At 37.3% G+C, this 15,482-nt stretch overlaps 1 protein-coding gene across 2 annotated transcripts in view; it reads left to right on the top strand.

Annotated features, from left to right (window-relative positions):
• Positions 1-4,597: 4,597 nt before the first annotated feature.
• Positions 4,598-15,482, top strand: part of LOC121321856 (polycomb group RING finger protein 5-B-like) — a 28,898-nt gene continuing 18,013 nt past the window's right edge. Inside the window, exons 1-3 of one of the 2 annotated variants that reach the window (XM_041261149.1) lie at positions 4,598-4,761; positions 7,319-7,645; positions 13,639-13,735. In XM_041261149.1, the coding sequence (XP_041117083.1) occupies positions 7,534-7,645; positions 13,639-13,735 (209 nt within the window). In that variant the 5' untranslated portion in view covers positions 4,598-4,761; positions 7,319-7,533. The remainder of the gene's footprint in view (positions 4,762-7,318; positions 7,646-13,638; positions 13,736-15,482) is intronic. The other variant, XM_041261150.1, reaches the window with a different exon arrangement.

Here is a 15,482-nt window from a genome sequence, read left to right as displayed (position 1 = left end):
TCCTCTCGTTTGTAAACTTTCTTATGTTCTTATGTTCTTACGATCAGCTCAAAAAGGGACCCTAATATTGTTGAACATGGAAGTCCAGGACTAATGTGTTGCCAACTTCAAAGTCTGCAATGTTAAGTTAATAATGAATGTTTGTGCAATTTGTATGCATTGTACTCGCTCAAGCTCATTCCAATGTGAGTCTGGGTTGACCTGTGTTTACTTCAGTGCCTTCTAATGTATTATTAATGTGATAAAGAAACAGCAGGGAATAAAATGTTATAACCAATCAAGCTAAGATACTGAATAGACAAGATAACAAAAACAGGAATAGTGTTTAGAGCAATAGACAGCGCACATACCATGCGCTAGATTCTATGGGGTAATTCACAGAAGCAGTCTTGAATCAGAAGTAAACAATAAAGCTCACAGTTTTTTCAATTTCTAAATTGTCAAACTATCTTTTCAAGTAGATATTGCTGTACAGCAACAGCGCTGTAGAAGGTGTATGACTTAACCAGGTAAACCTTGTGTAATGGGTAGTACTGTTTGATGCATTGCTGTTATAAAATCTCACCCTTACCTGTTTAGTACCTGTTACATTTACTGCTGCTGAACTTTGACTGCAATCAGGATAAATCATATAGTTACAGTGCATGGTAAAACTCTGTGAAAACCACGGTTTACCATTTGTATACAAAGATTGTTAAATTAAAATATTTCTTTACACGACTTTAATAAAACATTAAAGAGGCAGTTATAATGCACCGCATCAATGTAAATACACATTGTTTATATGAAGTAAAATATATATTTTTTGCAAGTAATAAATCTGATATTTTATCAATATATGTATCCATAGGAATCCATACCTTGCCAACGTCCTGAAAGCAAAGAACGAGTTTACATATTCAGCCAGTGATGCAGTAAAACAATTAAATAAATGGACATGACCCTAGGACCCCTCTGTGGCTGAAGACAGAGGGAAAAAAGCAGCTTCGGACTGACCACTGGAAGAAGGCCCTGGATTTTGTCTGTAAGACAACAGAAGCACAGCTGGTGGACAAGCAACACCAGAGTCCTTCAGATACTGAGGGAGCAACGGGAGGTAGAGCAGTCTAGGCTGGCCTATGAGGATGCACCAAAGTGCTTTTCTTGCCTAGAGTACGGGCAAGAGGAGGCAAAATGCCCGCTGCGTGAGCGGGAAATGAAGCAGGACTGGAGGAAGCCTGAGGTGCTGGATGGGCTAGAAGAGCCAGACAGAGAAGAGCAAGCCGTGCGTGGCCATCACCAGCCACCGGAGGCGCTGCTGAGGGAAGTAAAGAAGGAGCAGCAACTTCAAAAGCCTGATGATTTCTGTGGGGGAGAAGTGCACACTGTGAGTGATCGTCAGTAGTCACAGGAGGCGCTGCTGAGGAAATTACAGTGTGACCTGCAGCAACAGGAAGAGCAGCTACTTCAAAAGCCTGCTGTTTTATGTAGGGGAGACGAGTACCTACAAGTGACCTACAGCAGCCGCAGGAGATGCTGCTGAGGAAGTTAAAGGAGGCCCTGCAGCAACACATACAGACCCAGGATGAGGAAGGAGTTTTTAAAAGCTCAACAGGAGGAGCACCAGAAGCCCATGAACCAAGTGAAAGAGGTAAAGAAAACCACAGAGGTTCTCAACCAGGAGAAGTCAACTGCCCATGACCAGGCGAAGAAGTGGAAGGCAGAAACTAGAATCTGTTACACACTCTGGAACGGGAGACTTTGAGAGTTTGAAGCAGGAGCTTGAACTCAAACAAGGGGGCTTTGAGAAGCTGAAAGTAGACGTTCTGAAGAGTAAAGAAGAATATCTCCGGGTTATTCAGTTGTTAAACAGAAAGAAGTACAAAACTTTCACAGGACGAAGCAAAATGAATTGGAAGAGACAATTAGGAAACTGGAGAAGAAAATCTAAAGTATGGTGTGGGAGTCGCAGGTTATCTGAAAGAATAAGAAGAACCACATCACAGAGCTGAACAACAGTGCTGAGTCTTTAAAAACCAAGTGGGAGGAAAATCTGCACCGTGTTGTGACTTAAATGGAATAGGAGAAGATCAAACTTCAGAAGAAATACAGTGAAAATATTAAAGACATGAGCTCGCACCTGTCCAAGCTGGGGGCTGAACATTCAGCCCAGTCTAAGACTACGAGCCAGATTGTCCAGGAGCCGGAGGCCCGAGAGCAACAGCTGATGGTGGAAACTGAAAATGGCAACTTACGGCATCAGAAATTGACCCAGGAGAAAGTAGCAGCATTACAGAACTGTACAAGGCCAAGATAAAGTACAATGACTTCTGGGAAAAGAAGGAAGTGCTTGAAAATAAGTACACCAACAGAGTGAAGCAGCTTACACAACAGAAAGAGAAAGTGCTGAGGAAGCATAAAGAGGAGATAAGGCTGCTCCGAGAGCAGCTGGCATCCCAGCATGATGACAAAGAATAAAGGATCTCAAGAATCTGAGCAAAATCAGTGAGAAAAAAACTTGAAGCCATTGATGTGCAAAAAGCACTTTTAATGCACTGAGCTGTCTGAAGAGCTAGGTGTGAAAGAAAGAATGAGAAGAGCTGCTGTCCCAAGAGTAAGAGAAGGAGCAGCTGCCATGTCCAGATACAGTGGAGGAAGTGCCATAGCCATCTCCAGATACAGTGGGGGAAGTGCCATAGCCATCTCCAGATACAGTGGGGGAGGTGCCATAGCCGTTTTCAGCTACATTAGAGAAGGAGCCACTGCCGTTATCTTGAAAGGCGGAGGAACCAGTGTCCATGTGTCAGGAGCTGCCAGCACTGCTATTGCCAAAGTGTCCTGAGTTGCTGTCAGCACTGCCACTGCTAGGACTATCCTCAGGAGTGGAGCCCCAAAAACAGACAAAGTGGACAAATGTGATATTTTTTACATCCACTAGAGGCAGACTATTGCAGGGGTACAGGTTAATGGTTACACTTGGATGTAGTTTTGGGTCAAAGCATGCCTCTAGCTACAATCATGCCAGCCTTTAAGAGAAGCAACTAGTAAGTTAATGACAAGAATAAAGGTGTTGAAGGGTTGTGGAGAATGTCCCTAAGATCAAGGAAGTGCATGACATAGCACACAAACACAACTTTCCTTAACCTAATATAGTACCAGTTATATTTAAAAAATAAGAAGAAGAAACTGGAATTACATGCTTCTTTCAAAACTTCACATATGTACAAGAGCTACATGGTGAATGGATTTATGCTATATTGCCTTTAAAGATAATTCTGAATGCTGTTTTGATCCCAATTAAAAATATTTATCTTGCATAGTCAGTTCTACCTTTTGAGGTAATATTGACACTAAAAATACATTCAATGTGTTAGTGCTGAATAGATAATATCTACACCAAATAACAAACTATGTTACCTGCAACTTAAGAACTGAAGAAAATTTGGTTTTAAACAGAATGTTACAAATTGTCAAATCAAGATGCGGTTCCTTCTCTAATACTGGCAGTGTTGGACTTTTGACATCCTGGACATTAGTCTACACAGGGTCCAAAAAAAAAAAGGAATTAACATTCACGCATACTTTCTTTTTCTTTTTGCCATATTGTACACCTCCACAGAAGAATTGCCCCAAGAGAAAACTCTCCAGTTTTGTAGCCAGACAACATATTTTCTGTTCCTTAATGCCAATTTGCTGATACTGCATTTGCTAAAAACCAGGTTAACTCAACCACATTGTTGATAAAAGCACATCTATTACACAAGGAACTAATTATTATTATAATATGGGATAGGAGTGCTATAGTAAGAATCTAATTTTACAATGGTATTCACATTAGATATACCCTTGTAAAACAGTGTCATCTTTATTATTGGAACAGTATTTTCAGAAACTTGTGGCACAGTTCACTAGCTTTCATATCTGGACATTTACATCTGGAAATAGAATATAATATTGGTAATGCCACCCATGTCATGATGCTACAATAATAGTTTTTACAGTACAAGGGGCTGAAGTGGGAAGCTGCTAATGGTGCGGCCCTATATGGCCATTCAAATGACAAGTGGCAGCTGTTTTCAAAATAGTATTTCCCACGTGGGAACTTTAATTGCAATTTAAGAACATACTAGATTCCAAACCATTTTTTTTTTCTTTTTACAGTACTGTGAAATATATACAAGAATACATTTAAAATGTAATTTGTGTATGCATATCGAATGTCGAAATAAATACAGCAATAGTGTTAGGACCTTTAAGCACAGTTGTCTATATTTGGATTGGACTCACAAGACACGAGACATCAAAAACTGCCGTTCGTGCAGTCGCAACAATATCGAATAATTAAATGAATCATATTATTTCTAGCCATGTAGGCTATGCAACCTGCAACACACCAAATGGTCATATTATTAATTTACATATTACGTGTATATTCGTTGTAACTTTAGATATCCTATCACTCGTGTGGGTAGAATAAATACAATTTCCGATCTATTTCTCTGTTCACAGTTCTGTAGTAGTTAGTTATTGAAGGCTGCGCCCTAGTTTGCGTCCAATCAGAGCGTATATGCTGTGGAATGAATAAGGCAGCAATGCGTAAACAAGCTCCGGGGAAAGTCCTCCGCCCCTTTTCTATCAGTCTCGCTCGGCGAAGCTAGTTCCGTGTTCTACTACTTTATTATTACAACATCATTCACTCTCATAACCCACCGTGAGAATTATATAGTAGTGGATTTACATCAGATCCTCATGACCATGACCTCTTGAAAATAAAATAAAAAGGTAAGGGATGCGGTTACTGAAAAAATAAAATAATAATAATAATCAAGAGAAACATGCGACGCTATTGCGTATCATTTTCACAAGGTAGTGAAGTTTTTGGGGTGGGATGGGATGTGATCATGTGTCAGGATATATTTATATTGTATCAAGTTGCCGGCATGCGAGTTCGACCTTGTTTTTTTTTTTTTTTGTGGATATATGACAGAGAAAGCTGCTGCTGCGTGTGTTTACAAAAAGTGCTACTTTGAAATCGATTTTGGTTAACCTTCACTTTGGACGACTAGGTAACTAATATCAACGAGGCGTTTAGTGTCCAGTAACCCTGTTTTAAGTAAGCTGACGCAAATTGTGACGTTTGTGGCTTCCTGGTGATGAGAGATAGATAACACAGCGTGTTCACTGTTACAACTGTAAAAAGCAAGCAAGCTTTGGATTTCTTTGCTGCGTACTGAGGATTTTTCTAGCAATCTTATCTGTACTCAGATGCGACGTTCTCTCTGTTACACAGAGCATCTGTGTGTCTCTGCTATATATCCATTATGTATGTTATTTTACACAATTCTAAATTGAATTACTTTTTGAAAAAAAAAAAAAAAAAAAAAAAAAAAAAAACTGGTTCATCTACCCGTACTTAAATTGTTGTGAGCAGTTTCCTTATGAAAAATATCAAGCGGCGGTGTGTAGCTGTTGACAACTGTAATGTTATTGTAGTGCTGGCACCAGCACCTGCGCGTAGATAGGTGGAACGACGTAGTACATGTATCGTAACCTACAGAGGCTACTCGCTTTAGGACAATGACGCTCAGTCGAGAGTCGAAATTTAAATGTTTGTATTTATGTTTGTTTGGAATCTGCACATTATTTGCAAAACCAACAGTTTAACATCATGAAACATGTCTTCCAGGCACGTACAGTAACCAAAACTTTTATAACTTAGTTTTGGTGTAAAAGTGACAAGTACGTACCTGACCAATGGTTTTCACAATATGGGAAATGGTTTTTACATTTGTCGAATTGTTTTGTATATTTCTCAAGAAAAGAAGTATTGGTTTCTATAAGCAAATCGTACATGACAGTGCATCGAGGGAGAATAAACGTTCTGTACAAGATATTGTAAATAAAATAAATGAATGTGAACTCCACTAACCTGACACTAGTTAACAAATCATATGATCTACATATTGTTACTCCAGAACATAACCATGGATAAATGACATATTACATGTATGGTGAAACACACACACACATATGTACATATATGTGTGTATATATATATATATATATATATATATATATATATATATATATATATATATATATATATACGTATGTAGTGTTGTAATGTTGCCAAAAGTCATACATTACGTACGTTACGAGAAATATATTAGAAAGGAAAATTCTTGGGAAAGTAATTTTATGAAATAAGTTTATAATGGTAATAAAATATAAGTTTGAGCCAGCTGCCCAACGTTTCAGTATGTTGTACATGTCTTTATAAATGCTCTTTAGTGCTCTTTCGCCCTTTCTATTAAAATACTATATTATTTTATATTCAAATATTAAATTATTTTATATTCAAATATTAAAATGGGCTTTCTCAATTACTTGCTGCTGAAAATCACATTTGTGTGAGCCTAATTTTCCTTGCTGCACAATGACTGGCTTATTAGTATGATTAGAGGCATAGAAAAAAGGCAAACTATCACACTAATGTACTCAAGCTTCAAAAGGAGTTCTTGGTAGGCAGGTTACTGTTGAAGGATGATAATTCTACAGGTGGTCTTCAGTTTGACTGTCTCTTTATGCTACTTTAGAGATGGTGCTATGCATGTATTTGACTTAATAACTGGCTTTTGTTTTATTATTGTTATGCTCTTCTAATTTATTTTCACAGTATGTTTTCCTAACATACTTAAGCAGATGTACAGCACTAGAACCCTTTCTGCAGCACCCCTGTGTTAGTAGGCATCTCCATCTTCAGTGTCTTCTATCGCTTGTATTCAGGCTCCAAAGGGATTCCATTAATTCTATTTAACTTAAACATGTAAGCCCATACAGTTTTACATGTTCAAGAATATTGTAACCTTATACTTGCAAGATCATGTCAAGAGTGTTTCCTGTGAAATGTTAGACAAAAACTCTTTTTTGGGGTGGGGGTGGGGGATTAAAGAGTTTCCAATATTTTGTCTTTTGTTTGTTTCATTTTGCTTATTAGAGCTTCAGAACAGCTTTCAAATAAGTCAGTACATTCTGCAGAAGGAAGCAGCATGAACAAGCCATGTTAGTGTTACAGAATGGAAGCTTCATTGAGATTGAAAGCTTGTGTGAATGCAGCTAAACAAACAGGAAAGTCAGTAAGGTTGGGTTTGTCACGAAGTAGAATGTACAGAAAGTATACAGGCAACCCAGATTCATATTTTGGTATACAACTGGGATACTGTAGCTTTAACTTTTTAAAGCATCCCTGTGTTATGAATAACCAGGCCTATACTTTTGTGGCTTCCCACACGCCTATTGAAATAGATTGCTTTTGTAATGTAAACCTTCCGTCTTGCAGGTGCAGAAGTCCTACAGAACCAGGGGAAGGTTACAATGAAGCACCCTTGAGCTTCCATTCGGGAGAATGTATTTTTCACAAGGTGAAGATTTGCTTGAAATGAGACCGATGCGGGGAGCATCCCAGCTGTGCATTGTAGCACAGCAGCTCCTGTGAGCAAGACTGGACCATCACCTCCCGTCTCCACGGTCCTGTCAACCTCGCCTGTCCTAGAAATGGCTACTCAGAGGAAGCACCTGGTCAGAGATTTTAACCACTACATCACCTGCTATGTTTGTAAAGGATACTTAATCAAGCCCACCACAGTGACTGAGTGCCTCCACACTTGTAAGTATTGAAGCCATGGCAGTCCACTAAGCCCTGAAAGCACACATCAAAGACGCAGGTTCTGAATTAAGCCATTAATGGGGTCAAAGGAAGTCAAGGATGATTTATAAGGGTTAAAAGTAGAGTTGGACCCCTCTATGCACCATTCAATGTTTAGTGTATGTGGTTGCTGAATTCTTTGTGTTTAGGTTGTAAGGGATATAAATATCAGTTGACTATGTATATGCTAAAATCAGCCACCTTTACTTAACTAGAAAACACTTAACTGCACTGTGACCCTATAAAGCCCCAGAAAGTGTTAGAGATAGCAATAAAGGGTTGCACTATTATTACTGTCTAGTTACAGAAAAAAAAACATTTTCAGTGGTTTTTAGTCCAGTGTGTAAGTACATTTCCAGAGGGGCAACAGGCCAGTTTTGGAGTAAGTCTATGGCTTGCTGCTGCTGCTGCTTCTTTTTTTTTTTTTTTCATTGACTTTCCTAGGAGCTTGGTCACCTATATTAATCAAGCCGTGAGCTTCATCCTTGGGAGAACTGGAGCAATGATGGAATGTTTCTGATTTCCGTGTTGGTAAAAAAATAAAAATAAAAACGAAGCAAACGTTAGCTTTTACTGGGCCTATATTATGTGCTTGTGAATTGGACCTTCTGCTGGCATTTGCGACTCATTTTTGTAGCATGTTAGCGCTGACACATTAAATGAGTGCTGTGGAAGTAGTTAGCTTGCAGCAGATGTTTGTAGTCAATCAAGCTGGTCAGAACCCACATTTTTTAATATTGTATATCAGGTTGATCACAGTAACATACATATTGTTGTTTTGGGTTGCCATGGCAACATAACTCACTTCTGTCAAAGGAAATAAAAGAACATTCTGCTCCCCTTTTCTTGGAGAATTTAATATATGTATGACCAGGGTCATTTGAGTAAGCTGACCAGAGAATGCAATTTCTAGCCCAAATTAAAGAAATGCCAACAGAGGAACAACACCTGCCTTGAAGACAATAGGGCACATGCTGTTAGGCAGTGTGAAACATACCTGCTAAGCACAGCTGAGGGAAGTATGCTTGAGTGTGATTGTGGTTCAGCTGGAACACCGGAAATGCTAACAGTACTGTGGGAAGGTAGAGGAAGCACACACAAACCAGGGAAGTAAGTGTTCCAAATGAAACTAATCATAAAAGGTATAGTCCTGTACATGTGATCCTGTCATCATCCCATTCAGATGAATGCTGTACAATTCTCACCAGGTTACTTTCCTTTTTATCTTTTCCATTTGTTGGAAGCGCTTAAATCTCTGCTAACAGCCCATACCCTAGCCATACCATTGCACTGCCCAATAAGGAATAAAGAACAGTAACTCTCAGCTGAGTGAGTAGTCTTCTTTGGAGTCTTTCCCAATCGGCCACTCCTAATCTCTGTCTATTTAAAAAATGCACAGTAGCAAGAACTACAGTAATGTGGAGAAATAATTGAAAATAATTATATGTATTAAATATGAGAATTGTCAACACCGCTCACAGAATATTAGTCAAAGTCTGTGCAGAATGAGAAACAGGGGTTCTTGCTCAGCTGGTGCTGTAAAACAGTCTTCTTCTGAAAATAGCTGGGATTTTCTTTAGTAAATTAAAACCAAACATATTTTATACAAAGATTCAAGTGCAGTACTTTGAAGTACCTTTTTATAAAAACATATGCTGCTGTTTGCTGTCCTGTTTGTAGCTACAAATAATATATTTATTCATATACAACTAAGTCAAGTTTGACTACAGTTAAAAAAAAAAAAAATGGAGAGGGTTTATTTTGAGTTATGTACACTATGGAGTCATTGAACTGCATTGTCAGTGTGTTCTTGGTTAAAACCTTATAGTTGATTCTAAAGGTAATTTACTGATGTACAATATAGTTTTTTTTTTCCTTATATCCCATTTATGAATAGCTGAGGTTCATTGACACTAAGTGAACTATGTGGCCTGTTGAAACTGAAGGGGATAATTTAAGACTAGTGTGACTGCATATCTATTTGCATGATGTTTGTAACTAAATATTTTGATGGCATTGCACTAAAGATAATGTTAAAGAACAATTCTGTCAACTATGTGGATTTTAAGACTGGTACAGGAGCCAGTTAGATAACCCATGGAAAATGGAAGAGCTCTAGACATTTAAACATATTCTAAGTAGTTCTTCCCACTTCAACCATATTTTACTTTTTAGCTACAATTGTTGCAAATCAATTGGAGAACAGCATTGTTCTTGTACTTGTGTATGATTTGTCTGTAACCTGCACCAGCTTCCTATTAACATTTCTATCTCTGTTTAATTACATTTCGAAACTAAGAAAATTATTACATGAACGACTGCACTCAATTTTGGGCATATCCTGTGTCCAGGGGTTCAACACATTTCTTAGACCTTCAGAGAAGTCCTCCCCATTTGTTTTGGTCGTCACTTTCCCGTCCTCTGTGAACGTTTCTGATCTCTGATAGAACATTTAAAAACAGTTCCACAATCATTTCTAATATACCGCAAGCTTCAAGTCTTTAAACTAGTTAATCACTCAATTATGTATGCTTATTGGTATAATGTGCCTTTCCTGAACAAGCTTATCAAAGTACTTTACAAATAGTAAATATCACTGTAGGAAAATGCAAAGCTAAAAAAACATTGGGTCTGAGCACTCCTGGGAGAGAATTCCAGACACTGGGAGATCCAGCAAATGGAAATTGAAAGATGCTTACTCAACACTGAATGCAGGGTGCAATTTGTTAAGAAATATATGCTATATACAAAAAGTACATATATGTTTGAAGCACATAAATGAATAATCCAGTTGCATTGTTGAGAACCATAATGTAGTCCTAAATTTCTTTGTTGCTTCAGCTGTCAACTTTGAAACACTTCCCATAATGCATGGTGTGAATGGAAGTGCACACAATAATAAAGAGGAGATTTTGAAACCTTGCCAAACCTAATTAAGGCTGTCAGGTTTAAGACAGGAACACTTTACACGCCAGTGCCTAAAGCTTTCCCCTTGTAGAAGAGGGATCTGTTCTACCCAGTGTTCTGGTTTCTCAACAGAGTGATGTGGTAGTGAGATGAAGCCTTTTGTTTGACACACCATCTGGGTCCACTATTTTAAATATGGTCTCTGTTAGAAAAGCGAGCAACTAAAGCAGAAGCTATGTAGTATGATTTTCAATTTCTCTACAAAATAAAGTTATTTTTGTGGAGGTTGTACAGTAGTATAATTCAACTTCGGACATGTACAATACTTTATGTGAGTAACAAATTCTCTTTTTTTGTCTTTGTACCTCTCCCGTATCATTTTATGATGTTTGCAATCATTCAGAATAGTTTGAAGTTGGTCTCGTGATATTATGAACATTACCTGCTTCATAGTATATTATAGAAGTGAAGTCAAGTTGAAAGGTCACAATATCACATGACTTGGCAAAACATTTATTAACATAAATATTTGGAAAATTTGTATAAAATCAACAGTTTATCAGAGTATGTCAAAAAAAACAAAATAATTGGTTGGATTTGGTTACAAGCATCATGCAAACAGATCTGAAAGATCTATAATGAAGTGTTCGAAAATTTGTGAAAATTCATGTAGTTATCGTGTTTACCATGTAGAGTGTGACAGACTGATGCTGTACATTAAATTTATCATATATATATATAATTTAAATAATATATATATATATATAGTATATTGAAATATATATAAAAGTAATGTAACTTGTTTGTGACCATTGTCTAATTATATAATGATATAATATATATTATATAATATATATATATCTGTGTGGAGTAGCTTTTTGTATAAATCTCAGTGTAAAATTTTGTTAACTGGTAGTGGTTTCCAAACTAAAGCTTTCAAAAGCTTAGCCAATCAGTTTTCATGAGTACATTGAAAAAACATTAACAGATTTAATACAACAAGGTCTTGTAACAAATGTCCAGACAAAGTTTTATCAAACTCAGACAAGCACAGGTGTTGTCTTCATTCAGCCATCCACTGCGTCCATGTTGCAGAGCAATACATTTTAATTGCTTCAGTTGGGTGTGTCCAAAACCTTGTATAATTTCTACAAAAACAGTGTGTGATAGTGATAGTTTGTGCGTGGAGGCGGAGAGGGCATTCAAAAATGAATTGTAGATACATTTATTACTATAAACTTGTAATAAATGTACTTTCCATTTTATAAAGGTCCAGTACTGTAACAGGGACTCTGAAGTCCGTTGAATTTTCACTTTTAATTTTCAAGCAGGGATCCCCCCCCCCCCCCAAGAGAATTAGTAGCAGTCATTTACATAAGAAAGTAGAATTGCACACTACAAACATCCCAGAGGCACACTGAAACAGCTAAAGGATGCACAGTCTAAAGATTTTGGCACAGAAGCACCCCCTTTCTCTCCCTAATCATGTCTTTAATAAAATAAAATGCTAGATAGGGAAGCTGAGAATGCAGGCAGTGCTAAGACAGGAAACGAGCAAGGTCAAGCGGCCCCGATCCTCATTAAGCCTTCCTTTACATCACCTGACAAAACAGTTCACATCATCTCTTGGGCATTATCACCTGGCCCCCTCCTCTTTATATGCATGGGGGCATGTGTGTGACATTGCTATGGAGAATGGCATGCTAAACGTAACTCTTGAAGGTAAATGATAAGCAGACTTCCTGGAATGAGGTGATGATGTCACCCTACCAACTCTGCTCCACGTAGCTTCACAATCCAAATAAACTTGAGCTGTCTTTACACTTCACAAGCTGCACTGGGGGAAACCAAACCAATTAACGGCTTCCCAGCAAACTTTTATTAACAGAGTTAATTATGGTAAAGTCAAAGCAAGAAAATGTACTGTAACTTTGTCTTTGTTTCTGTGTTATTTAACTTACTGTAGATTGACAAGGAGTAAAACAGGTGGAGGAATGCCACTGTCCTGGGCTCTTATGATTAGACATAAAAATGGATCTTAATAAAGTCTTTAAGGGCGAGGAGCAGTGTGGTGTTGTGGAATAACTTGCATGTGTGTTGGGGTATGAAATAAGTGTTTGCGAGTGTGTCCTGTGCATCTTAGTGGTGGTAGCAAGTCCTGCGTTTTCATCTTAATAAAAAGTAATTTACAAATTAGCATGTCACATTTCTGTAGGGAAGACTGTAATTAGTAGATGCTCTTCTATTCACTAACTAAAAAACCTGCAAATGAAGGTTTACAAATTGTGACTCATAATTTGTTGGATTGATTTGAAGGTTTGCATCTGCCTTTGAATAAATTTTATTTTATTTGCAAATTTTAACACAGCGGTCCTGAAAAAATTGAAAACTATCTACCCACTTGCTAAACCTATGAGCATATTGTCATATTTGCTGGTTTAGGCAAACACCCTTCTACTACAGTATGTTTCTAGCTGATTGTGTTTGTGTTTGTTCTGTTGAAGAATACCGCATGCTTTCATTATATATATATATATATATATATATATATATATATATATATATATATATATATATATATATATTAAAAAACTCATAAGTGAATGAGGGCAAAGGGAATAGGAACATGAAACAATTAACTGATCGCCTGGTGCTTGTTTAACTCTGGTCTGTGTAGTTTTTATATTTTCCAAAACTAAAAAATCAATAAAGTACACTAGTGAGGCACATGCTGAAACACCTGTCTAGTTAACCTGGGTCAGTTTAATCAACCTATATCCCATTAGATAAGCCACAGCTGGATATTAATGAAACATTTTACAGAACTGGAGAATCGCCCTGAATTGTATCAACCACCTGGTTATCCCAGCAGGGTATAAGATGATCAAAGAAACCCGAGGGTGACAATCTACTAGGATTATTCCAAGTTACAGTATCCCAAGAGAAGGTTTCAGAATTATGTATCCACAAGCCAAATAGAAAAAAAATGGATGTTAATCAAAAGGTTAGCAATTTTAAACAATGTTTTAACCTTTTTTTTATTCCAGTTTGCAAACGCTGCATCGTCCAACACTTTGAAGACAGCAATGACTGTCCCAAATGTGGCATCCAAGTTCATGAAACAAATCCGTTAGAAATGCTAAGGTAAGACATGGAAATGTATTGCAAAAAAATATATATATTATGGGCTTGCCACAAAATATACGTAAAACTTTCTGTTATATGCTGGCATATGTGGGACTTGGGGAAGAAATGTGTTCCCTTTTTTACCCCACTCAATTTGCTGTCTCACTAAATATCTTGGTTTCACTGAATAAATTATCATCCCCTCTTCAAAAATACGTAAAAGCTTTTAATTAAATGTTGTCCATTTACTACCAATTGCAAGTGACTAGATTTTTTTTTTTTTTTTAATTCCCAAAATGAGATTCTGTCATGGTATCAGCCAAGACTGGTACAGCATCCAGTCCTTCTACATTGATAGTAAATGGATTTCATTTGGGGATGGCATTGCATTGAAATATTTTTTGAACAGTGGGCTACTCTCTCTTCAGGTGTTAATCATTGTAGCCAAGTAAAAGCTAACCATTTCACTGCCTTATTGTTTTAACCTGACCTATGGCAATATCAGTGATACAGACAGCATACTTTGACATAGTGTCTGCATAGTTGGTACACAGTAAAGTTCAATTACAGTTAGTAGTGTGCAACTGGAAACAAGATCCAAACAGAATTAAAATATGTTTTTTTTTTTTTCCCTCGGGTTCCTGGGGTAAATAGGAGGAATAGCATGAAACCCCAAAACTTGAGCTTGACATATCTTTGGGTCAGTCTTCCAGAAGGTTATCACCTGCATATCACCGCACTGGTAGAAACATTTGTCTACTCGCTCTTTTATAGTTAGTTGAAAACTGATGTGTGATGTGAAATTAGTCATTGAGGTTACAGCATTCAAATCCTCAACAGCATTCAAGTCCTCAATTCAAGTTGCCCATGTGCTAGCACCACTTTGAACATCTTGTTTTGTCATCTGCTTTGTCCTGGAACTTGTTGATCACTTGTATTTTTCAATTCATCATTTAAACTATTTTGAAGATTATATTTTCAGCTTGGTTGCCAGAATAAGCAGTTCAGTTGTTGTGAGGAGTTTCTTGCTAGTTTTATGCTGTTAAAATAATTTTACTGCTGTCTGAAAATGTGTTTTGGTACTTGCTTCAAGGGTGTGCTTCCTGTTTACTGCTTCAGTCCATAGTACAGAGAGATAATAAGTTCAATCATATTTGTATTCACCTCCTTTTTTATAATGTGTTGTTGTATTATGTGGTGCCTCTCTGATGATCTTTTCTGTCATCCAAAATCAATTCACATTTGACCTTAGCCTGATTAGAACATGTTAGGTCATTTGTTTTTCACTGCAGAAATGAAGCCCACTGCATGCATTTGCTGCTTCACAGACATTGTACAACCAAGTTGAATGCCAGATCACAGATTCAGTGCAGCTCTAATCTGACAAGGAATATAGAGATTGAAAGGCACTCTGTCTGGAATGTGTTTTCTAGACATATAATGGCATTCTAAATAGAACCTTCCATGAACAAAAAAAAGTCCCTGACTTGCAATTTGTACGCTGTGTCTCATTGCCCGCATAATTACCTACAAAAAAGGGCTAACATGCATTTTCTTCTCTCGCAAAAAACATTTGATATGTTTTTATTGGGAGGGATACATTTCTGCTTCAGCCTTTTTTTTTTGTCTGTATACTGCAATGATAGGTCATGCATTACATGGTAAATACTGTAAGTGATTCAATTGGAAATCAGCCCAATGTTCATTTGGCTCATAAATTCTGTTAAATTATTTTAAATGTTTAAGCCCAGATAATTTAAAGAGT

The sequence above is a fragment of the Polyodon spathula genome, chromosome 10 (genome assembly GCF_017654505.1).
Source record: "Polyodon spathula isolate WHYD16114869_AA chromosome 10, ASM1765450v1, whole genome shotgun sequence".
Lineage (NCBI taxonomy): Eukaryota > Metazoa > Chordata > Actinopteri > Acipenseriformes > Polyodontidae > Polyodon > Polyodon spathula.
Note: the sequence above shows the minus strand (reverse complement) of the source record. Positions and strands in the feature narration are given on the sequence as shown.